This window comes from Trachinotus anak, unplaced genomic scaffold, assembly GCF_046630095.1.
Source record: "Trachinotus anak isolate AG129_WGS33_773 ecotype Australia unplaced genomic scaffold, CSIRO_AGI_Tana_v1 ptg000006l, whole genome shotgun sequence".
Taxonomy (NCBI): Eukaryota; Metazoa; Chordata; class Actinopteri; order Carangiformes; family Carangidae; genus Trachinotus; species Trachinotus anak.
In genome coordinates this window covers 1,555,296-1,582,667 of record NW_027273857.1, presented here as the reverse complement: position 1 = coordinate 1,582,667, position 27,372 = coordinate 1,555,296, and the positions used below count along the sequence as shown (strand labels likewise).

Here is a 27,372-nt window from a genome sequence, read left to right as displayed (position 1 = left end):
ATTAAAGGATCAGTTCACACAAAAATCACAAGTTCTGTAAAAAAAAACATTCAAATTAAATGAGTGCAGAGACAGAAATATCTGGAAAAATACAGAAAGAAAGGAAATATTATAGTCTGACTGTGAGTCGACTAATTGATTGTTTAACAGATTAAAATGATTCTCAAATTAATCTGCAGTGATCCATTAATAAGGGGTGTCGAGCAGTCGTCGTATGTCAGCTGGAACTTCCTGATTACTCGAGTAAAAGTACTCAGGTACCTGCAGCTCTGGTGTCAGGTGTCAGGGCCCCCGCAGGCCTGGTGGGGGAGGTGGGGAGGACTTGGAGAGGAGGGGGGCTCTCTAACTTTAGGAGCCTGTGTCAGTCCGACTGCCATCAGCCTCAGACCAGACGACACTGTGAGCGACGGCCGTCTCAACGGAGGTAAGAAAACACACACACACACACACACAGATGAGGTGTTTTTATGAAGCTGAAAAGCAGGAGACCAGTTTCTATTTGTGTGAGTTTTCACACTCCTGATGAGTGTTGTTGTTGTGTTGTTTTAAAGCTGGAAGCTGTTTGGCCTTTGAGCCGCTGCTCTCAGGCCTGACAGGCTCTGAGGCAGCTGTCACCTCAGCTAAAAATAGATCCACTGGAAGGCCTCACACACACACACACATTTTATGTACACTGATTTCCAGCAACTACAGTTTGAAACGTAGGTTTTTCTTTTTTTTTTAAACTTTGATTTGTAGGTGAGGGAGCACAGATCCAGTGTGACGGACCACAGTCATTTTCCCTCCACCACTCTTATCTGTGTGGATGCCAGTCTTCACTCTTTCATGAAATAGTCCTTTTATCTAAAGACATCTTGTTTTTCCAGATCGTATTTCACCCCGAGCTCAGAAAAGCTCACACACTTTTCTCTGAGTGCGACACAGAGTCACGAGTCGTCTCTGTCAGAAATGGTTGAATGATAAGTCATAAACTATTCACTCCTCCTTCTCTTCTCTCATGTGTATTTCCTAACGATTACATGTCACATTTCGAGTGTAAAACCTGTGATTTGGTCCTTTACTTCATACCAGAGCTTTGTTTCACACCAAAGCTGGAAACTGATTTTTATAATTGTAGTAACTCGTGATGAGTGTGTTTCAGTCTCATTCTTTCAATGTGCTGCTGTGTAAATCCCACAGATTTAGAGTGACTCCGAACATGATGGAGGGACTTTTCTGTGTCAGTTTATAAATCTTTGTCAACCCGTTGCATTTGACACTAAACCAGGGTCCACGTCAGGTGAGAGGACAAATCTGAGACGGTAATTTGTGTATGTGTGGACAGAGGGAACCAGTTTCACCAGCAGGAAGGCGGGATCTTGGTTGCCATGGCGTCGGCCAGTGAAAGTGGGGAGCGCGGGGATCAGACGGTTCCTGATGGAGACAAGGAGGAGATGAGCGTCAGAGGAGTCCAGTCTCACTACCTCCGCTGCCCCTCCCCCAGGCAGGAGACCACCTTCACATTGCACCACACACCAGACTCCTGTTTATTATCAGCGAATTTAACCGTCAACCACTGGAAACAAACGTGAAGCACATTTCAGCTGCTTTAAAGCTGCATTTACCTCAGATTCACACTTTCTCACCACAAATTTAATTTCACAAGTTTTTTCCTTTAATTTTAAATCCCTGTTGATGTGGCCAATTCATCCAGATAAACTATGTGAACATTTTATTTTAAAAAGATAAACTCAATAAGGGATTGTGCAGCCTTGCTGGGAGTACCATCATCATTATCATCATCTCTGTCTCTCTCAGCTTCTCCACGGTATCCGAGTCCAGGTTTTCCATGATCTCAGGCTCTGACGCTGCGAGTATCTTCATGGAGCCCATCCACCTCTCGTCAGCCATCGCTGCCAAGAAGATCATCAACGAGGGTGAGACACTGCTGCAAAAAAACACCAGCATCTTCAGTTATGAATTCTCTAAAATGTCAAAAAACAATAACAAAAGTCCTTTAGTAGCTGAAGTCAGATCTGAAAACAGTGTCCTCACACTCCTGTTAATCACTCATTCTTTCAATAATTTGCACCATTAAAGTACAATGGTGCGAGTCCTGGATATAATTTGATTTTATGGGTCTGTCTTGTCAGTAGCAGCATCTCAAAATCTAGTTCAAAGACCTTATGTCAGTTTATTCTGTGTGTTTTATTTCAGCGCAGGAGCACCAGTTAGTTTCATTTCTTCCTGTGCTCACAGAAAAATGGGAGAAGAAGAAAGAGCTCGTTTCAGTCGTGGCCCCACAGCAATGATTTATCCAGGAGCCTCTTAAATCCCGACAGCTGACTCTAGTTGGATTTTTATCAGTAAATATTTGATCTGAGCAGGCTTACAAAACCAAATTTCATCAGATAAAAAGTGTTCTTAATGTAAAGAACAATAAATTAAAACTGTTATGAGAATAAACAAATCCTTACATTCACAAAGCTGTGAAGGATTTTAACAATTAATCAACTGCAAAACTTCACTGGTTGTTGGATCCAGAACTACTGAAGTACCAAGAGACCAGGCCAGCATCCACACAGCTTATCTTTAGCTCTGCTCTTCACTCCTCATACAAATGCAGCAATTGGAAAAATGATTTCTTTTTCCACATTCAACAGCTCTGATTTAGTCAAATACCCTTCAATTAGAGTGAAGCCATGTTTCATTCCTTCAGCTCGTTACCAGAAGGAGACGTTGATCGTTGGAGGAGCAGAGTCTCGTTAATTGAGGAAATTATTCTGTCTGACGCATCAGAGAGCGGCTCCTGTTTCAGGCGTCTGCTCTGTCCTTACATTACATTAGTGGCAGCTTAATGGACGATACATGTTTCATCTGCAGGGAGACAAATGCTCTCTGTTGAATACTGGCTGCATGTCTGCATTTATGAGCTGCTGCTTTTCAAGCTGTGCACCTCCTGTAGCTTTGTGATATTCAGAGAGATCAAAACGTGAATTATTCCTGCTACAGCGAAAAAACTCCTCACGTAGCAGACATGCAGTGATTATGGCACTAAAGATGACCTTCCTCTGGTTTAGTAGCTGTACTTCTGCTCTGAGGAGTTAGTCAGACTTCAGGTATTTTAACATCAGTTTCATAATGCAGACATTGATTTTTCCCAGGGGCAACAACTCTTTAGCCTGTTGCCAGGGTAGGAGTTGGAATACCAACAAATAAATCCTTCAATCTCGATGGTTGTGTCTTTCCTCAGAGCTGCCGCCTCGAAGTGTGCGTGCCGAGTCCGTCCCAGAGTCCATGCTGGAAACCGCCGAGCAGCTGATGGTGGAGGACCTCTACAACCGGGTCAGGGATATGATCGACGACCGCAGCCCCTACAACACCCCCTGTGTGCTGGACATCCAGAGGGCCATGGTGCAGGACCGCCTGGAGGCTCCCATCAACCCAGTGGATGAGGTGTGGCCCAACATCTTCATAGCAGAGAAGTGAGTCTCCACAGGAAATTGCAAAAGCTTCAATTATGAATGTCTCATTCCTTAAAAGAGCATTAAAAAATCTCTGAATATGGAGGGATGTGGTCTTCACTGGAGGGCGATAACTGGTTCAGCATTACCTGCTGAGATTAGATCTCTTCATTCTACTCTCTGAGGTCACTTTTCCTTCTCAGATCTGTTGCAGTCAACAAGGCTCGCCTGAAGCGAATGGGCATCACCCACATCCTCAACACCGCCCATGGCACTGGGGTCTACACGGGCGAGTCCTTCTACGCCGGCATGAACATCCAGTACATGGGCATTGAAGTGGACGATTTCCCCGACGCCGACATCTCCGTGCACTTCAGACCCACCGCCGAATTCTTGGACGAGGCTCTGCTGACGCACAGAGGTGAGTCAGGGTTTGCTTTGTCTGAGTGTCTTTGTCTCCACTGTCTGCCTTTTCTTTTTTTATGATTTATAGTTCAACCAACACGGGCCTCAAAATCAAAGCATTTATGTAATTGTCTCCTCAATTCAGAGTTTTCATTTCTAATCCTCAGAAATCAGTTTATTGTTAACTTTAAAGTTTGACATAAAGAGAACAAAGTTATAAATCTTGAGATTCTTCATCATTACTGTGATGTTGTTGCTCTGTGATTCCCAGAGATTTTTATTTATTCCATTATTACTTAACATGGGAGGATACACAGGACTTCTGTTTCACTGGGTTTAGCCAGAGGCACAGTCTTTATCTGTATGTCCTCGGGCAGAGGTCGACAGTGACGCAGTAACAGATCACAAACAGCTCGCCGGACATGTCTCAGGGATTTACCCAGCATCCCACTTTCTGAGAAGTGTTTCATGGACCATACAGAGTACTTCTATGTTCCTGGAAGAGCGTCTTGTTATGGTCGCTGTGACTGTCTCTCATTCATTTAACTGCAGCTGATTCAGAAAATCTTGCCTGAAGACGTCAACAGCAACGACTGTAGTTTGTCGCCCTTTGAGGGCAAAACTTTCATCATCAAATCTGCAGCATATGTTTTGTTTTTAACTTGTATTGAGAGTTTTGCTTTTAATGTGTAGAATATTTTACCACAGATTAAATATTTACCTCAGACCCAAAAACAAAAAATGGATCATTTTAAAATGAGGGCATCAAAACAACTACAAAAATGTCAGAGAAAACTCAATAAAAACTTTACTTTAACTCCCTTATTTAGCATTTAACAGTGTATGAACCATAACTCTGACATGAAATACTTAAACTATAAAATATCTCAATAATAATAATAATAATAGTAATAATAGTCGATCAATAATCACTGTTTTCTTTGCTTACAGGAAAAGTTCTTGTGGTTTCTATGATGGGCATCAGCCGCTCTGCTGTCCTTGTGGCATCCTACCTGATGTTTTTCCAACACATGACCATCATGGAGGCCCTGACTTCCATAAGGAAAAAACGCGCCATCAACCCCAACGAAGGCTTCCTGAAGCAGCTGCGAGAGCTCAATGAGAACCTGATGGAGGAGCGTGACGACGACGACGAAACGCTCAGCCAATGCTCTGTGATTGACGCTCGTGCTCGCGCTCGCATCTTCAATGAAGATGGAGACGATGATGATGATGATACTGATAAAGAGGAAGAGCAGAGTATGATTGGAGTAAAAGCTCAATCCATCATGATGGAGGAGGAGGAGGATGGCAAAAGTGTGATGAGCAGTGTTGCTTCCTCCGCAGCTGCTGCAGCGCTCAGGAGTGGGTTGATTGGAGTGCAGAATGGTCTGGACAACCAGGGATCAACCACTGCTCAAGAAGAGATTGTTCTACCTGATCAGGAGGGAAAGGAGGACGATGACGATGGCGTTGGCAGCATGATCCGCGAGTGGCAGCGGAGAAATGAGAAATATCAAAGTGAAGAGTGGTGGGAGGCACAGCTTAACAGTGACGGTGAGGATGAGGAATCTATTTCAGGGGGCCAGTCAAAGAAGGACGGTGTAGATGTCGACGTGGAGAGCGTCACCAGTGAGGATGTACGAGCTGTGAAAGAGCGGTTGAAGCGTCGCAACAGACGCCCACCTTCAGATGCAATGTCCACCTCCAGCTGCACCAGTTACTCTGATCTTTGGAAACAGCGGCTGAAGGAAATTGAAGAACAAGCCGCTGCTCGCTACCACAAGAAAGAGGACGATGAAGGCAGTGAGAGCACCACTACAGAAGGAGGAAAGAAAAATATTAATGACGAAGTGGAGAGTATCCTCTCTGACACCAGCTCCATGTACAACTTTTGCCAGAAAAACAAGGAGAAGATGACACCTTTGGAGCGTTGGCGCATCAAGCGGATTCAGTTTGGCTGGAACAAGAAAGATCGTGAGGATGGAGAGAAAAGTTCTGTCGGAGAGGGAGAGAAAGGTGACGGCGAGGGGGAAGCGAAGACACCATCTTTCCAAGATGTCAACCTCACAGCGTATCAGTCGTGGAAGCTGAGGCAGCAGAAGCGTCTCGGGGAGGAGAACACAGAGGAGATTTTAGAACTGAGTCGAGGTGAGGACTCTGCCACAGTCAAAAGGAGGCAAAGACGCGAGGAGATTCTGGAGCGCTCAAAGAAGACCTTAGAAGAAAGTCAGTCCATGTGTGGCTGGGAGAATGAGAGCTGCGTTAGCGGAGGTACAATACCTCTCTCTGCTTTCTGGGCTGGAGCCGGGGTCAACGGCCCGCCAAGTGTCGCCAACGACGACAACATGTCCATGCTCAGTGGCAGCTCATCAGTCATATCCTCGGTTTCACAACCTCGTAGATCAGCACAATCTACAGTTCCACTTAATCCCATGTCCCCAGTTCCTCCCATCCTCCCGGTTCCAACTGTCCAGGGCCCAGGAGGCGAGCCAATGGTCAATCTGGCCAGCATCCAAAACTGGATCGCTAATGTCGTCTCTGAAACGATCAAACAGAAGCAGAGCGAGATGAGCCTGCCTCCTCCATCACGTGCAGGATCAGAGCTTAGCTATGGTGGTGCAACAAGTGTGATTTCTGGCAGGGGAGTAGATGATGACAAAGCGTCCTTGTTGAGCGGTGCTTCCTACTCCAGCGCTCTGTCCCAGGGTCATGGCAGGGCAGCATCAGTCCTCTCAGGTGGTGGGTCGAGCAGCATCTCAGGTCTCAGTGGTAAAGGTTCGGCACTGGGCTCCACCCTCAGCTCCACCCTGGGTTCCACCCAAGGCACTAAGAAAAACAAGATCACCACCACCAGTGTCCCCCTCTTCAGCCTCTTCCAAGACCAGGTCAACCTGGGAAAACTGGATGCCATGGACAAGGAGATGAAATCTGAGATGAGGGGCAAGATGAATACCTACGAAAAGAAAAAGATCTTGGAGGACAACAAGCGCAGCACTCTGTACAAGAAAAAGAAACCGAAGGAGGATGAAGATGAGGAGGAGGAGAGAAAGAAGAGAGAGGAGGAGTTTCTTGAAGAGACAAAGAAAAAGGAGAAACCTAAGAGGACTTATGGCCTCTCCGGGTGCCTGAATCTCAACCCAGCACTGGAGAAAGATAAGAACACCAGCGTCGACGATTGGCTTAAAAGTGTCAGGCCTCCTCCAAGGAAAACAGCCTATGGAGCAGAAACTGACCCATCAGAGGATCCCTACGATGATCTCGATGCCTCTGCTTCTGAATTTGATTTCTCCAGCCGCAGGGCATCCTATGCTGCCGATGAAGAAGATGAGGAAATGTATAGCTCCAGATACAGATCGAGGTTACGTGAAGATCTGTCCAGTGAAGATGCAGAATATTCCTGCAACGGGTTCACACAAACCCGCGGCTACAGCCAGGCAGGCCGGTCGTACGGGGCTTACAACGAGAGCGATGAGGGGACGGAGAGCTACAGCGACTTCTCCACTAAGAGAAAGTTTGGTCACCATTCACGATATGAAAGCAGAGAGACAGAAGAGAGGAGCAGCAGGAGGGTGCAAGCCAATGAGGAGGAGGAGGAGGAGGATATTGCTACCTTCATCGCCCAAACCAGGCAGAGGATCAGAGCTCGGGCTGCTGCAGAGGCCGAGGACGATGAGGTACTTGCTGCTTGGAGGGCACAGCAAGAAGCAAGGTCACATAGCCGGAGTGAATCTTAGAAAATACTGCTGACACGGGGAGGTTTCAGAAAATTAGAGCTAATTCCATGGTGCAGACAGTTAGAAGAGATCTCTTTTAACTCAAGTATTTGTTTCCCAAAAAGGTTTAAAAGTGTAATACTATCTAAAGGCTCACTGTACAAAGAGTTGAGGTGGATGAAGGAGTCGGTCAAGCACTATTGTTCATGAAGTCATTTTTTAAAGTACATCCCTTTTTTAAATTGTGGATGTCTATATTTAGAAGTATTTGTAGGGAAAATACCTTTCTCTGCTCATCATGCATCAAAAATGAACTAGGATGAATGTTTAGAGCCTGTATTAATACTAATAATGATTATAAACATAATTAAGTTATTGGTTGCACCATTGTTGAATGTATCTGATCATAAAATACACTTAGTGCAGAATGTATTTTCATACAAGATGATGTAAAGCTCCTGAAAAGAGAAGATCAAATTCTATTTGTACTGTTACATTATTTTATTATTGCAATAAATATTCTGATAAATGAAAGGCTGTGGATTTGTGGTTTAATTTATTAGCATTCTTATTAGCTTCATCAAAACAGATGCTAACAGCAAACAGATGTTCTGGAATAATTCAGTTAACATTATTTCTATGTAAAAGACTGATTAACCAGAAAATGCATTTTAAATGACTCCTTCTTGTTTCCTTCATTACCTGCACAGGCAAAGATGACGCCATGACTCCATCTATATATTACATTATTTTTCAAGGCACTTGTGTGGTTACTTTTAAATTTCTGATTTCAACAGACAGCTGAAGGCTCTGTGGGGAGAGCGTCTGATTTTTATTCGGGACCTTTGAGGAATTTGAGATCAAAACATCCAGTTTACTTGTATTTCCTGGAAAACTGTCTCCTAATTCTGCTCTTTTGCTTTGGTTTGATGATCGTGAAAAACAAAACAGCTCTTTGTTTTGTTTTTTGGGGTTTTTTAGAAACAGCTGTGTTGACATGCATGCAGTGGATATGAAAATGTGGATCACTTGACTGTATTTCTAATGTTATACTGCTCTCTAGTGGACAGAGTGAGTAAAGTTTTTGATGTCTTGAGATTTGAAAATGTGAGGGATATTTCAGGCTGGTTCATGAATCAGATGAATATTCACTTTATCTAAAATATAAAGAAGCTTCTATCAAATCTTATCTTTAACTATTTCTCATATTTACCTCACAAAAACCAGTGAGACTGATTTAAATTTCACAGGTGTGATTTTGTGTGTACTGCAGCTGTGAACTGCAGGGAGGATGGGAACAGTGACATAAAGCCAGTACATGTGAGACTATAGCCCTCATTACAGCTCATTGAGAAGCTTTACATACCACGGTGGGATAAATCACTATGGGAATGTTGATCTTCAAGCTGTTGTGTATACACTTAAATCCAGAGTCACGGAAAAGCTTCGGCCATGACCAATCTAAACATGGTAACGGAGACATTGCCTGTTTATTATTCTAAAATTGTGACCCCTGGCTGGACAAAATATTCATAACATACTCTTATATATTATATTATCCCACTGACTTCATTCATTTCATTTATCTGACTGCACTGCAGTGAGTGTTATTTATTTTATCATTCATGAGCTTTGAAACATGAAGGTTTTATGCATGTATCATGGTTTGAGCTGGTTACACTGAACATTTATTTTGAAATGTGCACACTATCAACGTGCCTGACGAGATAACGGTCCTCAGGTGTCGAACTCTAGTTTTTATGATGTCACTGTTGTGATTGTATTATTTCTCGATTCATGTGTAAAATCTTATTGTCATGCAACTAACCTGGGGTCACTTTTCCATCAGGGCCCACTATCAGGTTGGTTTTGTCCAGATTGCCACAGAGTTTCTTGAGTTCTCTTTTTATTAGAATATAATAATAATGATCAGAGTTCAGATCACTGCAAAAGACTGAGTACTTTTACTTGTGATACTCATACAAGGTGGGGGACTCACTGTGCAGTGGAGTAAAAAATGATGGTGGAGGGTGAAGTGAAGGAGAAAGTAAGACCAGAGCTGAGAGATTAAAGTACAAACCCCAGTCTGTTCACACATGTGAAGCATGAGGCTGAAAACGTGGCTTCAGGTCACCAGGCTGTGGACGGAGAGATGACGCGTGCTGCGTTTCTGCCTCTCAGCATTAATGAAATCCTTCTCCGAGTGTGTGAGGGCTTTTCATAACAGACAGGTGGTTGAACCCGGGTGGGACGACTGCAGGTTTGTTCCATGCATTCAACAAACTGAGCAGCAGAACAGCGGTTCTTGCTCAAGATGGCGAGCTGGTGGACCCCCACAGACGTGCTGGACAGTCTGGACCTGGAGGAGAACTCGATAGTGTCTCGGGTTATTCAGGCGGTCGGGCTGTTTGGAGACATCCTGTCAATAGAGGACACGATGGAGCCGATGTTGTCTGAAGAGAAAAGAGGGAAAAGTCCTGACAGTGATGAGGCACCGGACGAGGAGGAGAAGGTAGAAAGTGTTCAATATGCAGATGATGAAGAAAAGATGATGATGGAGGAAGACGAAGCAGAGCAGGTGGAAAATGAAGAAGATCAAGAGGCTGAAGACTGGAAAGAGGAAAAAGAGAACGAACACGAGGATCTGCAAAGAGGAGACAAAGAGGAAATGGTGGAGAAAGAAGGAAATGATGATGGACACAATGATATGGAGAAAAAAACTGAAGTAGATGTAAGAGAAGAAGAGGAAGAGAGGACAAAAAAAGTGGTGGAGGGAGAGAAGACTGAAGGAGAAAAAGAAGAAACCACAGAGGAAGCATTGGATGAAGAAGAAGAGGAAGATGAGACACATGAAGAGGAAGAAGCAGAAATTGAAAATGAGAAGGAGGAAGGTGAGAAACACAATGAGGAAGAGGAGAAAGGAAAATGGGAAGACGATGAGGCAGAAACAATGGAGAAAGAAAAGGAAGTAGAGGCTGAAAAAGGTGATGAAAATGTAGAGAAGCAAGAAGAGGAGAAAGAGGGAAGAGAAGAAGAGCAAGAAAATGAGGTAAACAGAGAGAAAGAGGAGGAAGAAAAGGACAAATCAAAGAGTCAACAAGAGAAAGAAAGAAAGCAGGAGGAGGAGACTGAAGAAGAAGAGAAGAGGGTACAGAGTGATGAAGATGAAGAGAACAAGTTTGAAAAGGACAACAATGAGGTGAATGAAGAAGAGGTGAAGAAAAACAAAGAACAGAGGCAGACAGAGGAGGAAGAGATAGAAGAAGAGGAAAAGAATGTTATTGAGGGAGGAAAAAACAATGACAGAGGAGAGAAAGAAAAAGAGGTTGATGAAAGAAAAGAACAGGAGGTAGAGGTGGAAGAGAAGCAGGAAGTGGAGGAGTATGAGGAGGAAGAAAAAGATGGAGAGAAAGAAATAAAAGCTCAGGAGAAGGAAGAAGAAGAGAGGGTTATGAAGGAAGAAAGTGAGGATGATGAAGATGAAAAGGGTGATGTAAAAGAGGAGAGGAGGGAAGAAGAGATTGATGAAAAAGAAGAAAAGGAGGTTATGGAGACTGACGGAGCTGAGAAAGAGAGGAAGAGCCGTGAGAAAGAAGAGATAGAAGAAAGAGAAGAACAGAGGGAGGTAGAGGGAAAAGATTTTATGAGGGAAGACAGTAAGGATGACAGTGTAGAGAAAGAAAAGATGGAGGAGGAGGTAGAGAAAGAAAGAAAAGATGAAGACAGGGAGACAGTTGAGGAGGAGGGAGAGGAAACTAAAGACAAGGAAGTGGAGAAAGAGACAACAACAGAGATTAGAGGAGATGAAGAACATCACACTGAAAACAAAGAAGAGGTGGAGGGAAGAGAGGAAGAAGAGGCAGAGGAAGAAAATAAAAAACAACAGGTTGACAGAGAAGAAGAAAAGGAGGCGATGATCTCAGGCCAAGGAAAAAATGCAGAAGATGAAAAGTGGAAAGAGGAGCCAGCAAATCAGCTCAACCAGTCAGATCCTTCATCACCTTCATCACCTTCGTCGCCTTCATCACCTTCATCACCTTCATCACCTTCATCACCTTCGTCGCCTTCGTCGCCTTCATCACCTTCGTCGCCTTCATCACCTTCATCACCTTCATCACCTTCATCACCTTCATCGCCTTCGTCGCCTTCATCACCTTCGTCGCCTTCATCACCTTCATCACCTTCATCACCTTCATCGCCTTCGTCGCCTTCATCACCCCGACCAGATGTTGAATTTGCTCCCACACTGAGTCGTGATGGTGCGGACGATGAAGATGAAGCTCACAGTTTCCTCACAGATGAAGAGAGAGGCTCAGTGTCTGCCAGAGACCAGAGCGGGGACATCTACCCCTCATCAGCGAGCAGAGACAAAGAGCTGGAGGAGGCTGCTCCGAGCAGCACAGACGCTTCAGCTGGGACTGTGACCCACACACGTCTGAGTCTGAGGGATCGGCCGGACCGCTCCAGAGACGCTGCCCCTGAGGGCCACACAGGTAACCGCTGCTCTGCTCCTGGTCCTCGGAGGGTGACACCAGCGTGGCACTGCACCTGTGTGAGGAGGTGAAGGCGTGCAGCCTGTTGCCTGCAGCTCCTGGTCAGGTTACAGTTCTTCTGTTGTTCTGATTCAAATGTGCTGAGTCAAGATATAAAACTGAGCTGAGGAATGAAGTTCAGCCACCAGCTGTGTTGTAGTTTTGTCAAATCAGTGAGCCAACAAAGGGAGCAGCACTTTCACAAGCCAAATATACTTGGACTGACTTAGCACAATTAGTGTTTATTCTTTTCTAAGTTCATTAGAATAGAATTAAGAGTGCTCTAACATTTGCATATGTAATTTTCCCTGAGGTGTCCGGACCTTTGCATCCAGCTTTCACTTGGTTGTACATCTGAAACCTTTGGTTATTTGTGCTGTGAGTGTTTAAAATGTGGAGCCACTGGTTTTAGAGTCTGCAGTGTAGAGAGGAGGTTACGTAACTGCAGCAGAGACTGGCTGCAACACAGTTACTGAAAGTGGAGATTCAGGTCAGAGAATTCATTCATTCATTAAAATCTAATTAAAATTCCACAAAGATGACACTCACACAAAAAGCAAATGTCTGATAATTAAAAACCTTGCAGCCTTTACTTTTTCATTTAAATTGGATGATATTTCCACTTCCAGATCGACGGGCATCAGGTTGCAGGCTGGAGAAAAGAGTGACATTGATGGATGCAGCTGGTCAGCCGATGGTGTCCTCACAAGAAAACAAGGAGCCCGGTCCAACCCCAAACTCCCCCAGCACAGGGACCCCTGAGCTGGAGACAAAGGAGGACACAGGAGACAAAGAGGAAGAAGGTCAAAACTCTACTGAGATGAACGGCGAGGTGGACAAGAAGAACAGCAGCCGTCAGTCATCCAAGTACAAAACTGTGTCCTACAGGAGGATCCGGAAAGGAAACACCAAGCAGAGAATTGATGAGTTTGAGGCCATGATTAACTCGTGATCAAGCCCTGAATGTTATCAGAGGGTTTGGGTTGATTGACCAAGGGTCCAATTTCATTACATTTTATGAGAAGTATGAATAATGCATAGGCCGACTGGAGACAAGATATTTAAATATTATAATAAACTTCATGTATCTGTAAAGTATCAAGAAAACAAACATACTGACAGTCCGAATTAATAACATGAAAACTTTTTAACGAAAAGTGGAGCTGATTTGTGTGTTTTCCAGTTATTGTGAACTTCACAGTCTGATAATCACCACTGTATTATTTTCATGATTGCACTTGATGACATTAAACCAGCTTGCACAGCATCATACTAAATGTAGCTTTGTGTATGTTGTGTGTATGATCAACATTTTCTTGATTTAATATTGTAATGAATATTTTGGAGATGTGTGATCAGCTAGAAATGGGTACAGCTTCAGTTTGCTTTTAGCCAGCACTTTACCTTTGTAGTAAAGGAATTTATATCTGGAGTTAATTGGTTTTTGTTGGTAATGAGCTCCACAGTGGACAGCCCTCCATGCAGAAAGCTGATTGTCTGAATTAAATCTACATTGTGGTATTTTGCAGTTGCCATTCACCGCGCTCCTAATTCCTGTGCTCCTGTCTTGCCTTTGAATGAGTCTGCAGAGAGACTCTGGGCTGAGCTGTCAGATGACTTCCTGCATGTTTCTGTTTTAAATAGTAAATATGGGAAACAAATCCACGTGTCTGACATCACAACAATAATAAATGAAATATGTCAAAATCCCAACGTAAACAGACGTCTTATTGTGAAAATCTGCTCCTGTTCCAGCACTTCCTTCCGGATACCCTCTGACTCACGACAGGAAGTAGCAAACTTGTGAAACTAGTTACCCTGCAGGTCTCTGCAGGTGGAGGAACAGTTTTCTTCTTCTTCAACTCTCTGACTGTTTCAATAAAGTGTAAGTTTGCTTTGTGTCATACGTTCACTTTGTCCTTCGAGACTTTCCGTCTGTGTTTCCTGTTGTGTAACGTTTGTAGGGGAATTCGCGCTAAGCTAACTTTTCAAATCTGTTATGCTAGTTGTCGGACACCAATTATGTTAAAATGTGATTTAAGTGTATAAAAAGCTTCAATATCAAGTTTTTGTCATAATCCTTATATCATGATGTTACAGTTCACTCCTTGTGTTTTAGAGTAAACCATGTATTTTCTCTTTGTGTTGCTAACACAAAGCTAACACCTACACCATTAAATAGAAAACTAGCTTGTGTAACATTTTGAACAAACTGGCCTAAAATAGACAGAAACGTCAAAAATGTTCCAACCATCTTGTGTTTGAAGATGAATTTTTATGTTGTTGGAATATTGAGTTACTGGTATCAAACAATATGATGAACAGCTGATGTTTGTTTCTGATGTCACTTGTTCATAACAAACTGAATTTCTTAGTAATTTTTTGCATTTTATCTGCTTTAGATGTCTCGAACCAGCTGAGAGCCAACATCTGTCAGTTTATCCCTCTCTCTATGTTTGTATTCCCTGGAGAGGAAACCCCTTGAAAAGTAAGTTATATTAATTTTGACAATATTTGGACACTTGATCCAGTTTTATATCATGTACACTGATGTATTAAAATCATAAATCATTCATACACCTAAACTAAGTTTAGCTCACATGCCAAAACACCTCATTTGTTGTTCTGAAGTGTCTCAACTCTCAGTTCTGCGTGCTTCGTGTCTTCAGTGTGGAGTTTGACTCTGTCTGAACTCTCAGAAGCAGCGTGGCTCGTAGCTGCTTGATGATACAGCAACTTTGATAATGATTAATTAGGCCAACAATAGTGGATGATAGAGTTATTACATTTTTTTAATGATCTGTTAATGCATTTTAGTCATAGTAGAAATAGTAAAAGGAAGAGTCACTGATGTCCGACATATTCAAACTGTCAGGAGCAGCAGTAAAAAAAAAAAAAAAAAGGATGACTGCAATTATGAACAATTACACATTGTTATTATCAACCAGGGATGTTGTGGCACTAAATACTGAGTCACTCAGCCACTGTTACATCCACAAAAAAGGTCAATATCAGATCCAATTCCAATCCAGTGTATTGGAAAGGTGCATCCTTAAAAATACCTCTGAAATATATATCTAAAAAACAACTGAGCCGCCAGATTTAATCGCAAAAAATAATCTGGAAAAAACTGAAAAGCAGAGTTGATCAACAGGACACATGAGGAATCATGATGATGTGAACCTTTCATTTTGGTAAAAACCCTCTGATTCTATCAGGGAGCAAAGATGGAGACGCCTGTGATGGAGCAGCTGCTGAACACTTTGCAGGATTTGGGAGACAAAGAGCTGAGCCTCTTCCAGTGGTACCTGCAGCATCCTGAGCTACTGGGTGGTTTCCCTGCCATCAAAGTGTGTCATCTGCAGAATGCAAGCAGAGAGAAAACTGTGGATTTGATGGTCGGCATGTACACGCCTGAAAATGTTATGCAGGTGGCAAGATTCATTCAGTCCAAAATAATGGAAGGTCAGTCACAGGAAGAGGAAAAACTTGAAATACGTGGCATGTTGTGCAGAAACAACAATGTCAAATACATTTATCAACATCTGAAATATATTTAAAGCTCAAGCTGTATCTGTTTCACTTTGCCTCTGTCAAACCTCTTGGTTTTGTCACTATGTGTTTCGGGACAGTTAAAGTCTGAGGGCAAAATCTACAGACATATTCTGTATATTTTGTTATTTTGAGGTCTTGCAGGCATCATGAAAATAGAAAATGTATCATTTTAATCGAGACCTATTTATGATTGAAGTGATTTATGATTCACTTTCCTCCAACAGGAAAACTGTCTCAAGTTGGTCCTCAAGATCTGTCAGCTCTTGCAGCTTCAGCAGCAGGTAGAGTTCAATAGATTTTGTGAGGGGACGTCAACAATGCACAAACTTGCAGGAGAAAACCAGTGGTACCTGTTGACTTCCACTGATAGTTAGCAAGCAGAAGATTCATGCAGTTTCCAAACCAGGCTAAGATACAGCTGCTCAGGCTGCTCGCAATTGTCTCTGTAAAATGTGGCAAGGATGGGTGGTGGGAGATGGGCTATTCTCAGTCTTCAAAATGGAAAGAGAAGAACAAAATCACATCTAAAAGGCCAACACACCTTCAGTATATAACTCAATAGGCAGTGCAGCAAGTTAAAGTTAAAGTGTTAGTTAGAAATATCTAGAGTTGTGGCACAGGCGCGAAGGGATACTGTTTTTTTTATGACCTAAAAACTGTTGTTTGTCCAAAACAAATTGACTCTATTTACTATGAAAGATAAAACAGAGTATCATCGACGTATCATCGTAATCTAAGAAATATCGGTGCAGTTTTTCTGAGTGTTATTAAACTGTTTTGTCTCATGTTGACATGGTTAATCCTACATGTTGTGGCTACAGTGGTTTGGTTGATGATTACTTATGTTTGTTTTCAGAGTAACAAAAACTTGGTCTCTTGTCTTAGCATTGCAATAGAAAGAGTTATCAAAGGAAATGTTACCTGCTGTTGTGACATGGCAAAAATTAGCCCCCTGAGGTAAAGTGCCCTGATGAAATTGTCGCCTCTGACCAAAGTGAAATGTCAGATCACAGCTGTTGATCAGGGAGAATCTCTGAGTCGTCACTTCTTCTACAAGAGTTTAGATCCAAATGTTTGAGGAGGAGGTGTGGATTAATTTCACTGTGACACTTTCTGTTGTGACTGGGGCTTAACTGGGTCATTTTATTATCTGTTGTTTATTCATCCAGAGGCTCTTCACAAGTGCCAGCCGAAACTGAAATCTAACCTGAAGAAGAGGTTCCAGTGTGTGTTTGAGGGGATCGCTAAAGCAGGAAACCAAACCCTTCTGAACCAGATCTACACAGAGCTCTACATCACAGAGGGAGGGGCTGGAGAGGTCAATGATGAACATGAGGTCAGACAGATTGAAACAGCTTCCAGGAAACCAGACAGACCAGAAACAACCATCAGACAAGAAGACATCTTCAAAGCCCCACCTGGAAGAAATGGACCAATCAGAACAGTGATGACAAAGGGAGTGGCTGGCATTGGGAAAACAATATTAACACAGAAGTTCACTCTGGACTGGGCTGAAGACAAAGCCAACCAGGACATACAGTTCACATTTCCCTTCACCTTCAGAGAGCTGAATGTGCTGAAAGAGAAAAAGTTCAGCTTGGTGGAACTTGTTCATCACTTCTTCACTGAGACCAAAGAAGCAGGAATCTGCAGGTTTGATCAGTTCCAGGTTGTGTTCATCTTTGACGGTCTGGATGAGTGTCGACTTCCTCTGGACTTCTACAACACTGAGATCCTGACTGATGTTACAGAGTCCACCTCAGTGCACGTGCTGCTGACAAACCTCATCAGGGGGAAACTGTTTCCCTCTGCTCGCCTCTGGATAACCACACGACCTGCAGCAGCCAATCAGATCCCTCCTGAGTGTGTTGACATGATGATAGAGGTCAGAGGGTTCACTGACCCACAGAAGGAGGAGTACTTCAGGAAGAGGTTCAGAGATGAGGAGCAGGCCAGAAAGATCATCTCCCACATCAAGACGTCACGAAGCCTCCACATCATGTGCCACATCCCAGTCTTCTGCTGGATCACTGCTACAGTTCTGGAGGATGTGTTGAAGACCAGAGAGGGAGGAGAGCTGCCCAAGACCCTGACTGAGATGTACATCCACTTCCTGGTGGTTCAGTCCAAACTGAAGAACATCAAGTATGATGGAGGAGCTGGGACAGATCCACACTGGAGTCCAGAGACCAGGAAGATGATTGAGTCTCTGGGAAAACTGGCTTTTGAGGAGCTGCAGAAAGGAAACCTGATCTTTTATGAATCAGACCTGACAGAGTGTGACATCAATATCAGCGCAGCCTCAGTGTACTCAGGAGTGTTCACACAGGTCTTTAAAGAGGAGAGAGGGCTGTACCAGGACAAGGTGTTCTGCTTCGTCCATCTGAGTGTTCAGGAGTTTCTGGCTGCTCTTCATGTCCACATGACCTTCATCAACTCTGGAGTCAATCTGATGACAGAACAGTCAACATCCCAGATGTTTGAACCAAGAAAAGATGAATCTACAGAGACAGACTTCTACCAGAGAGCTGTGGACAAGGCCATACAGAGTCCAAATGGACACCTGGACCAGTTCCTCCGCTTCCTCCTGGGTCTTTCACTGCGGACCAATCGGACTCTCTTACGAGGTCTGGTGACACAGACAGGAAGCAGATCAGAAACCAACAAGGAAATAATTTTGTACATCAAGAGGAAGATTGAAGGGATTCTACCTTTAGAGAAGAGCAGGAGTCTGTTTGATTGTTTGTATGAACTGAAGGATCCATCTGTAGAGGAGGGGTACCTGGAGTACCTGAATGCAAAGAAGAGCATAGCGTAAGTAACTGGAACTCTGAAATCTTAATTGGAGAGTAAGAAATAAATAATTGTTATTATGTTCATGGTTATTTTCCTCGGTGTGAGTGGCTGTAATGTGTCAGAGAGACGCTGTGAAGCTCTGTCTTCAGTTCTCAGATCCCAGTCCTCTAATCTGAGAGACCTGGACCTGAGTAACAAAGACTTGCAGGACTCAGGAGTGAAGCTGCTGTCTGTTGACAGAGGAGTCCACTGTACTCTACTCTCTGTAGAGATGTCAGGATTTTATTAGTTTGACTTAGTGTAAGAACAATAATGATAATAATTAAACTTGAGAAGATGCTATTTGCATCCAGGTGTCCGTAGCCAACAATGTTATTTCCACCAAGGTGTCTGCAGCCATCATTATTGACTTGTGTTAATGTCTCTGTTGTTAACAGATACAGTTTATAACCAGGAAGGATTTCTATGGTTCTGTCACAGACTGAGTCAGGACTAAACTGGACCAAATCCAGATAAAAAGCTCATTGGTCAAAGTAAGATGGTAAGTGTGTAAGTGAATATAAATGATCTCACATGCATCATTTGTGTCTCTTTCTAGATTGATAATCCGTGCGTTAGAGCGGGTAGGCAAAGAACTGGCTGAGAACGACGAGCTGATGAGGGTGCGGTGTAATGTCTGTGTTAAATGCCGGAGACCAGTCATCCTCAGGTATGGAGAGTCTTTCTACAGGAAAAACTTGATTTATATAGCACATTTAAAACAAGTGGAGTTGACCGAAGGCAAAGCAATAGCATTGTGAGTGAAATGACATCAGCAGTAAAGGAACAAATAATAGAAAATGCATGAATAACAACAATATATAGCAATGATAAACACAAAACTCAATAAAGTACACTCTTCTCCCAACTGGTTTCGGCAAGAATTTGATTCACCAGCCTGGTCATAAGAAAAATGGGAAGGATCCAGAATCTGATTGGTTGAAGGTAGCTGGTGATAGACAAATGGTTCATCCAATCACCTGCCAAGTATATGTATATAAATGGTGAAATGATTTCTAATTTTGTTTTTAATCACTGAATATAAAAATTAGCTAACCTTATTTTACAGTGCAATTTAAAAATGTTACAAAAGGCTTTCGTGAAGGCAGTACTACACTTGTGTGTAATATTGGTGCAGCAAATAACAGTGTGTATCTTTGCTCAATAATAATGACACAGATTTAACAACACCTTGTTCCTTTTTTTCAGGTTTTTTCAGAGTCTTAACCTGGGGAACTCCTGGTGTTTAGCTGTATCTGATTTAATCCCTCTTCCATCTGCTTTATGTCTCTCTGCTGTGGTCCGGCGTGTCATCCCAAAGATACTGAGGCTGCATCGTGGCTTGGACTAAGTGTTTCACATTCACATGTGAATGATGTATATTTCACAAGTATCTTTTCTACTCCTGTCACTGACAAACAGGACAAACAGTGTTGGCATTTTTTTTACTTTGCTACCAGACCACATGAATTACTGTGTTGTTTAATTGTTGAATTTAATTTAATGTACAGTTATTTTTCTGTGATATAAGCCACAAGGTGGAGCCTGGGTGGAAGTGAGACTACAGTCTGTTGATGGCAAACATACTCTCACCCACCTGTCACTCAAAGTGGCACACCCTCAATTACGCAGAACTTTAAACCTAAATAAAATTTAAACAGCTGAGTTATATAAAACTCACCTCCTGTACAGTTGTCATTAAGGAGGAAATTAGCTCGAGAGACCAAACCTGTTTTTTGTACCTGGCTGTAAACGTGGGCATTACAGGAACTGCAGTTTTTATCTAGTTTTTAGTGAAAAGTGAAGCTGATTTGTGTGTTTTCCAGTTATTGTGAACTTCACAGTCTGATAATCACCACTGTATTATTTTCATGATTGCACTTGATGACATTAAACCAGCTTGCACAGCATCATACTAAATGTAGCTTTGTGTATGTTGTGTGTATGATCAACATTTTCTTGATTTAATATTGTAATGAATATTTTGGAGATGTGTGATCAGCTAGAAATGGGTACAGCTTCAGTTTGCTTTTAGCCAGCACTTTACCTTTGTAGTAAAGGAATTTATATCTGGAGTTAATTGGTTTTTGTTGGTAATGAGCTCCACAGTGGACAGCCCTCCATGGAGAAAGCTGATTGTCTGAATTAAATCTACATTGTGGTATTTTGCAGTTGCCATTCACCGCGCTCCTAATTCCTGTGCTCCTGTCTTGCCTTTGAATGAGTCTGCAGAGAGACTCTGGGCTGAGCTGTCAGATGACTTCCTGCATGTTTCTGTTTTAAATAGTAAATATGGGAAACAAATCCACGTGTCTGACATCACAACAATAATAAATGAAATATGTCAAAATCCCAACGTAAACAGACGTCTTATTGTGAAAATCTGCTCCTGTTCCAGCACTTCCTTCCGGATACCCTCTGACTCACGACAGGAAGTAGCAAACTTGTGAAACTAGTTCCCCTGCAGGTCTCTGCAGGTGGAGGAGCAGTTTTCTTCTTCTTCAACTCTCTGACTGTTTCAATAAAGTGTAAGTTTGCTTTGTGTCATACGTTCACTTTGTCCTTCGGGACTTTCCGTCTGTGTTTCCTGTTGTGTAACGTTTGTAGGGGAATTCGCGCTAAGCTAACTTTTCAAATCTGTTATGCTAGTTGTCGGACACCAATTATGTTAAAATGTGATTTAAGTGGATAAAAAGCTTCAATATCAAGTTTTTGTCATAATCCTTATATCATGATGTTACAGTTCACTCCTTGTGTTTTAGAGTAAACCATGTATTTTCTCTTTGTGTTGCTAACACAAAGCTAACACCTACACCATTAAATAGAAAACTAGCTTGTGTAACATTTTGAACAAACTGGCCTAAAATAGACAGAAACGTCAAACATGTTCCAACCATCTTGTGTTTGAAGATGAATTTTTATGTTGTTGGAATATTGAGTTACTGGTATCAAACAATATGATGAACAGCTGATGTTTGTTTCTGATGTCACTTGTTCATAACAAACTGAATTTCTTAGTAATTTTTTGCATTTTATCTGCTTTAGATGTCTCGAACCAGCTGAGAGCCAACATCTGTCAGTTTATCCCTCTCTCTATGTTTGTATTCCCTGGAGAAGAAACCCCTTGAAAAGTAAGTTATATTAATTTTGACAATATTTGGACACTTGATCCAGTTTTATATCATGTACACTGATGTATTAAAATCATAAATCATTCATACACCTAAACTAAGTTTAGCTCACATACCAGAACACCTCATTTGTTGTTCTGAAGTGTCTCAACTCTCAGTTCTCTGTGCTTCGTGTTTTCAGTGTGGAGTTTGACTCTGTCTGAACTCTCAGATGCAGCGTGGCTCGTAGCTGCTTGATGATACAGCAACTTTGATAATGATTAATTAGGCCAACAATTGTGGATGATAGAGTTATTACATTTTTTTAATGATCTGTTAATGCATTTTAGTCAAAGTAGAAATAGTAAAAGGAAGAGTCACTGACGTCCGACATATTCAAACTGTCAGGAGCAGCAGTAAAAAAAAAAAAGAAAAAAGGATGACTGCAATTATGAACAATTACACATTGTTATTATCAACCAGGGATGTTGTGGCACTAAATACTGAGTCACTCAGCCACTGTTACATCCACAAAAAAGGTCAATATCAGATCCAATTCCAGTCCAGTGTATTGGAAAGGTGCATCCTTAAAAATACCTCTGAAATATATATCTAAAAAACAATTGAGCCGCCAGATTTAATCGCAAAAAATAATCTGGAAAAAACTGAAAAGCAGAGTTGATCAACAGGACACATGAGGAATCATGATAATGTGAACCTTTCATTTTGGTAAAAACCCTCTGATTCTATTAGGGAGCAAAGATGGAGACGCCTGTGATGGAGCAGCTGCTGAACACTTTGCAGGATTTGGGAGACAAAGAGCTGAGCCTCTTCCAGTGGTACCTGCAGCATCCTGAGCTACTGGGTGGTTTCCCTGCCATCAAAGTGTGTCATCTGCAGAATGCAAGCAGAGAGAAAACTGTGGATTTGATGGTCGGCGCATACACGCCTGAAAATGTTATGCAGGTGGCAAGATTCATTCAGTCCAAAATAATGGAAGGTCAGTCACAGGAAAAACGACAATGTCAAATACATTGATCAACATCTGAAATATAATTAAAGCTCAAGCTGTATCTGTTTCACTTTGATCACTTTGATTCACTTTCCTCCAACAGGAAAACTGTCTCAAGTTGGTCCTCAAGATACATCAGCTCTTGCAGCTTCAGCAGCAGGTAGAGTTCAATAGATTTTGTGAGGGGACGTCAACAAGGCACAAACTTGTAGGAGAAAACCAGTGGTACCTGTTGACTTCCACTGATAGTTAGCAAGCAGAAGATTCATGCAGTTTCCAAACCAGGCTAAGATACAGCTGCTCAGGCTGCTCGCAATTGTCTCTGTAAAATGTGGTCAGGATGGGTGGTGGGAGATGGGCTATTCTCAGTCTTCAAAATGGAAAGAGAAGAACAAAATCACATCTAAAAGGCCAACACACCTTCAGTATATAACTCAATAGGCAGTGCAGCAAGTTAAAGTTAAAGTGTTAGTTAGAAATATCTAGAGTTGTGGCACAGGCGTGAAGGGATACTGTTTTTTTTATGACCTAAAAACTGTTGTTTGTCCAAAACAAATTGACTCGATTTACTATGAAAGATAAAACAGAGTATCATCAACGTATCATCGTAATCTTCGAGATTTCACAGCATGTGACAATAAGAAATTTCGGTGCAGTTTTTCTGAGTGTTATTAAACTGTTTTGTCTCATGTTGACATGGTTAATCCTACATGTTGTGGCTACAGTGGTTTGGTTGATGATTACTTATGTTTGTTTTCAGAGTAACAAAAACTTGGTCTCTTGTCTTAGCATTGCAATAGAAAGAGTTATCAAAGGAAATGTTACCTGCTGTTGTGACATGGCAAAAATTAGCCCCCTGAGGTAAAGTGCCCTGATGAAATAGTCGCCTCTGACCAAAGTGAAATGTCAGATCACAGCTGTTGATCAGGGAGAATCTCTGAGTCGTCACTTCTTCTACAAGAGTTTAGATCCAAATGTTTGAGGAGGAGGTGTGGATTAATTTCACTGTGACACTTTCTGTTGTGACCGGGGCTTAACTGGGTCATTTATTATCTGTTGTTTATTCATCCAGAGGCTCTTCACAAGTGCCAGCCGAAACTGAAATCTAACCTGAAGAAGAGGTTCCAGTGTGTGTTTGAGGGGATCGCTAAAGCAGGAAACCAAACCCTTCTGAACCAGATCTACACAGAGCTCTACATCACAGAGGGAGGGGCTGGAGGGGTCAATGATGAACATGAGGTCAGACAGATTGAAACAGCTTCCAGGAAACCAGCCAGACCAGAAACAACCATCACACAAGAAGACATCTTCAAAGCCTCACCTGGAAGAGATGGACCAATCAGAAGAGTGATGACAATGGGAGTGGCTGGCATTGGGAAAACAATATTAACACAGAAGTTCACTCTGGACTGGGCTGAAGACAAAGCCAACCAGGACATACAGTTCACATTTCCCTTCACCTTCAGAGAGCTGAATGTGCTGAAAGAGAAAAAGTTCAGCTTGGTGGAACTTGTTCATCACTTCTTCACTGAGACCAAAGAAGCAGGAATCTGCAGGTTTGATCAGTTCCAGGTTGTGTTCATCTTTGACGGTCTGGATGAGTGTCGACCTCCTCTGGACTTCCGCAACACTGAGATCCTGACTGATGTCACAGAGTCCACCTCAGTGCACGTGCTGCTGACAAACCTCATCAGGAGGAAACTGCTTCCCTCTGCTCGCCTCTGGATAACCACACGACCTGCAGCAGCCAATCAGATCCCTCCTGAGTGTGTTGACATGGTGACGGAGGTCAGAGGGTTCACTGACCCACAGAAGGAGGAGTACTTCAGGAAGAGGTTCAGAGATGAGAAGCAGGCCAGAAAGATCATCTCCCACATCAAGACGTCACGAAGCCTCCACATCATGTGCCACATCCCAGTCTTCTGCTGGATCACTGCTACAGTTCTGGAGGATGTGTTGAAGACCAGAGAGGGAGGAGAGCTGCCCAAGACCCTGACTGAGATGTACATCCACTTCCTGGTGGTTCATTTAAAACTGAAGAAGGTCAAGTATGATGGAGGAGCTGAGACAGATCCACACTGGAGTCCAGAGACCAGGAAGATGATTGAGTCTCTGGGAAAACTGGCTTTTGAGCAGCTGCAGAAAGGAAACCTGATCTTCTATGAATCAGACCTGACAGAGTGTGACATCAATATCAGCGCAGCCTCAGTGTACTCAGGAGTGTTCACACAGGTCTTTAAAGAGGAGAGAGGCCTGTACCAGGACAAGGTGTTCTGCTTCGTCCATCTGAGTGTTCAGGAGTTTCTGGCTGCTCTTCATGTCCATCTGACCTTCATCAGCTCTGGAGTCAATCTGATGACTGAACAATCAACATACTGGTGGATTAAACTATTTCAAGATAAATCTGAACTTACACATTTCTACCAGAGAGCTGTGGACAAGGCCTTACAGAGTCCAAATGGACACCTGGACCTGTTCCTCCGCTTCCTCCTGGGTCTTTCACTGCGGACCAATCGGACTCTCTTACGAGGTCTGGTGACACAGATAGGAAGCAGATCAGAAACCAACAAGGAAATAATTTTGTACATCAAGAGGAAGATTGAAGGGATTCTACCTTTAGAGACGAGCAGGAGTCTGTTTGATTGTTTGTATGAACTGAAGGATCCATCTGTAGAGGAGGGGTACCTGGAGTACCTGAATGCAAAGAAGAGCATGGCGTAAGTAACTGGAACCCTGAAATCTTGATTGGAGAGTAAGAAATAAATAATTGTTATTATGTTCATGGTTATTTCCATCGGTGTGAGTGGCTGTAATCTGTCAGAGAGACGCTGTGAAGCTCTGTCTTCAGTTCTCAGATCCCAGTCCTCTAGTCTGAGAGACCTGGACCTGAGTAACAAAGACTTGCAGGACTCAGGAGTGAAGCTGCTGTCTGTTGACAGAGGAGTCCACTGTACTCTACTCTCTGTAGAGATGTCAGGATTTCTCAGTTTATTGGATAATATTTAATGAAATTTGACTTAGTGTAACATTCAGTAAAGATCATAAAAATAATAGTAATGATAATAATTAAACTCAAGAAGATGCTATTTGCATCCAGGTGTCCGTAGCCAACAATGTTATTTCCACCAAGGTGTCTGCAGCCATCATTATTGACTTGTGTTAATGTCTCTGTTGTTAACAGATACAGTTTATAACCAGGAAGGATTTCTATGGTTCTGTCACAGACTGAGTCAGGACTAAACTGGACCAAATCCAGATAAAAAGCTCATTGGTCAAAGTAAGATGGTAAGTGTGTAAGTGAATACAAATGATCTCACATGCATCATTTGTGTCTCTTTCTAGATCGTTAGTCCGTGCTATACAGCGGGTAGGCGACGCAGTGCAAGAGAACGACGAGCTGATGAGGATGCTGAAAGAGAAAGAGGTGAAAGAGATCAAACAACACTGGAGACGAGTCATCCTCAGGTATGGAGAGTCTTTCTACAGGAAGAACTTGATTTATATAGCACATTTAAAACAAGTGGAGTTGACCGAAGGCAAAACATTAGCATTGTGAGTGAAATGACATCAGCAGTAAAGGAACAAATAATAGAAAATGCATGAATAACAACAATATATAGCAATGATAAACACAAAACTCAATAAAGTACACTCTTCTCCCAACTGGTTTCGGCAAGAATTTGATTCACCAGCCTGCTCGTGAAAAAAATGGGAAGGATCCAGAATCTGATTGGTCAAAGGTAGCTGGTGATAGACAAATGGTTCATCCAATCACCTGCCAAGTATATGTATATAAATGGTGAAATGATTTCTAATTTTGTTTTTTAAACACTGAATATAAAAATTAGCTAACCTTATTTTACAGTGCAACTTAAAAATGTTACAAAAGGCTTTCGTGAAGGCAGTACTACACTTGTGTGTAATATTGGTGTAGCAAATAACAGTGTGTATCTTTGCTCAATAATAATGACACAGATTTAACAACACCTTGTTCCTTTTTTTCAGGGTTTTTCAGAGTCTTAACCTGGGGAGCTCCTGGTGTTTAGCTGTATCTGATTTAATCCCTCTTCCATCTGCTTTATTTCTCTCTGCTGTGGTCCGGCGTGTCATCCCAAAGATACTGAGGCTGCGTCATGGCTTGGACTAAGTGTTTCACATTCACATGTGAATGATGTATATTTCACAAGTATCTTTTCTACTCCTGTCACTGACAAACAGTGTTGGCATTTTTTTTGCTTTGCTACCAGACCACATGAATTACTGTGTTGTTTAATTGTTGAATTTAATTTAATTTAATGTACAGTTATTTTTCTGTGATATAAGCCACAACATTTTATTTGCAACAGAATAAACAAAGTCATAGAAATGCCTGTTGTGGAACTGTCATCTTGTCACATCAAAAAAAGGAACTCATTATATATTAGCCTGTTAGCTGGTCTGCCCAACTCCCGGCTATTACAAAAATGTGCAAAGAGGTGGAGCCTGTGTGGAAGTGAGACTACAGTCTGTTGATGGCAAACATACTCTCACCCACCTGTCACTCAAAGTGGCACACCCTCAATTACACAGAACTTTAAACCTAAATAAAATGTAAACAGGTGAGTTATATAAAACTCACCTCCTGTACAGTTGTCATTAAGGAGGAAGAGTTTTTTGTACCCAGCTGTAAACGTGGGCATTACAGGAACTGCAGTTTTTATCTAGTTTTTAGCAAGTGTTCAGCAAGACAGCAAACACACAGCTTATTCAAGATGCTAGCATTTA

At 42.3% G+C, this 27,372-nt stretch overlaps 4 protein-coding genes and 1 long non-coding RNA gene across 6 annotated transcripts; 4 read left to right on the top strand and 1 right to left on the bottom strand.

The window, feature by feature from the left end:
• Positions 1 to 320: 320 nt before the first annotated feature.
• dusp27 (dual specificity phosphatase 27) lies at positions 321 to 8,098 on the top strand. Of its 2 annotated transcripts, none has more exons than XM_071479661.1 (6): positions 321 to 424; positions 1,325 to 1,483; positions 1,798 to 1,916; positions 3,233 to 3,464; positions 3,647 to 3,864; positions 4,800 to 8,098. In XM_071479661.1, exons 2-6 carry the CDS (start codon positions 1,368 to 1,370, stop codon positions 7,583 to 7,585), a joined length of 3,471 nt encoding a protein of 1,156 aa, XP_071335762.1. In that variant the 5' UTR covers positions 321 to 424; positions 1,325 to 1,367; the 3' UTR covers positions 7,586 to 8,098. The 2 variants fall into 2 exon arrangements, with proteins under 2 accessions (XP_071335762.1, XP_071335763.1); XM_071479662.1 differs by having other exon boundaries at positions 404 to 424; positions 1,268 to 1,483.
• Positions 8,099 to 9,074: 976 nt separating this feature from the next.
• On the top strand, positions 9,075 to 13,373 carry LOC139622383 (glutamic acid-rich protein-like). Its single transcript, XM_071479674.1, has 2 exons — positions 9,075 to 12,057; positions 12,726 to 13,373. The coding sequence occupies exons 1-2, from the start codon at positions 9,879 to 9,881 to the stop codon at positions 13,046 to 13,048; spliced, it is 2,502 nt and encodes an 833-aa protein (XP_071335775.1). The 5' UTR covers positions 9,075 to 9,878; the 3' UTR covers positions 13,049 to 13,373.
• LOC139622386 (protein NLRC3-like) lies at positions 13,245 to 20,396 on the top strand. The gene is made up of 8 exons (XM_071479677.1): positions 13,245 to 13,739; positions 13,852 to 13,981; positions 14,499 to 14,584; positions 15,315 to 15,561; positions 15,876 to 15,932; positions 16,821 to 18,465; positions 19,046 to 19,156; positions 19,696 to 20,396. The coding sequence occupies exons 4-8, from the start codon at positions 15,324 to 15,326 to the stop codon at positions 19,835 to 19,837; spliced, it is 2,193 nt and encodes a 730-aa protein (XP_071335778.1). The 5' UTR covers positions 13,245 to 13,739; positions 13,852 to 13,981; positions 14,499 to 14,584; positions 15,315 to 15,323; the 3' UTR covers positions 19,838 to 20,396.
• Positions 19,837 to 27,280, top strand: LOC139622385 (NLR family CARD domain-containing protein 3-like). Its single transcript, XM_071479676.1, has 9 exons — positions 19,837 to 19,854; positions 20,659 to 20,772; positions 20,885 to 21,014; positions 21,532 to 21,617; positions 22,350 to 22,596; positions 22,712 to 22,768; positions 23,681 to 25,325; positions 25,951 to 26,073; positions 26,614 to 27,280. The coding sequence occupies exons 5-9, from the start codon at positions 22,359 to 22,361 to the stop codon at positions 26,753 to 26,755; spliced, it is 2,205 nt and encodes a 734-aa protein (XP_071335777.1). The 5' UTR covers positions 19,837 to 19,854; positions 20,659 to 20,772; positions 20,885 to 21,014; positions 21,532 to 21,617; positions 22,350 to 22,358; the 3' UTR covers positions 26,756 to 27,280.
• Positions 22,775 to 23,244, bottom strand: LOC139622419 (uncharacterized). Its single transcript, XR_011691244.1, has 3 exons — positions 23,122 to 23,244; positions 23,027 to 23,090; positions 22,775 to 22,972 (listed from the first exon to the last, which is right to left on the bottom strand). It is a non-coding gene; the product is annotated as an uncharacterized lncRNA (long non-coding RNA).
• Positions 27,281 to 27,372: the final 92 nt, after the last annotated feature.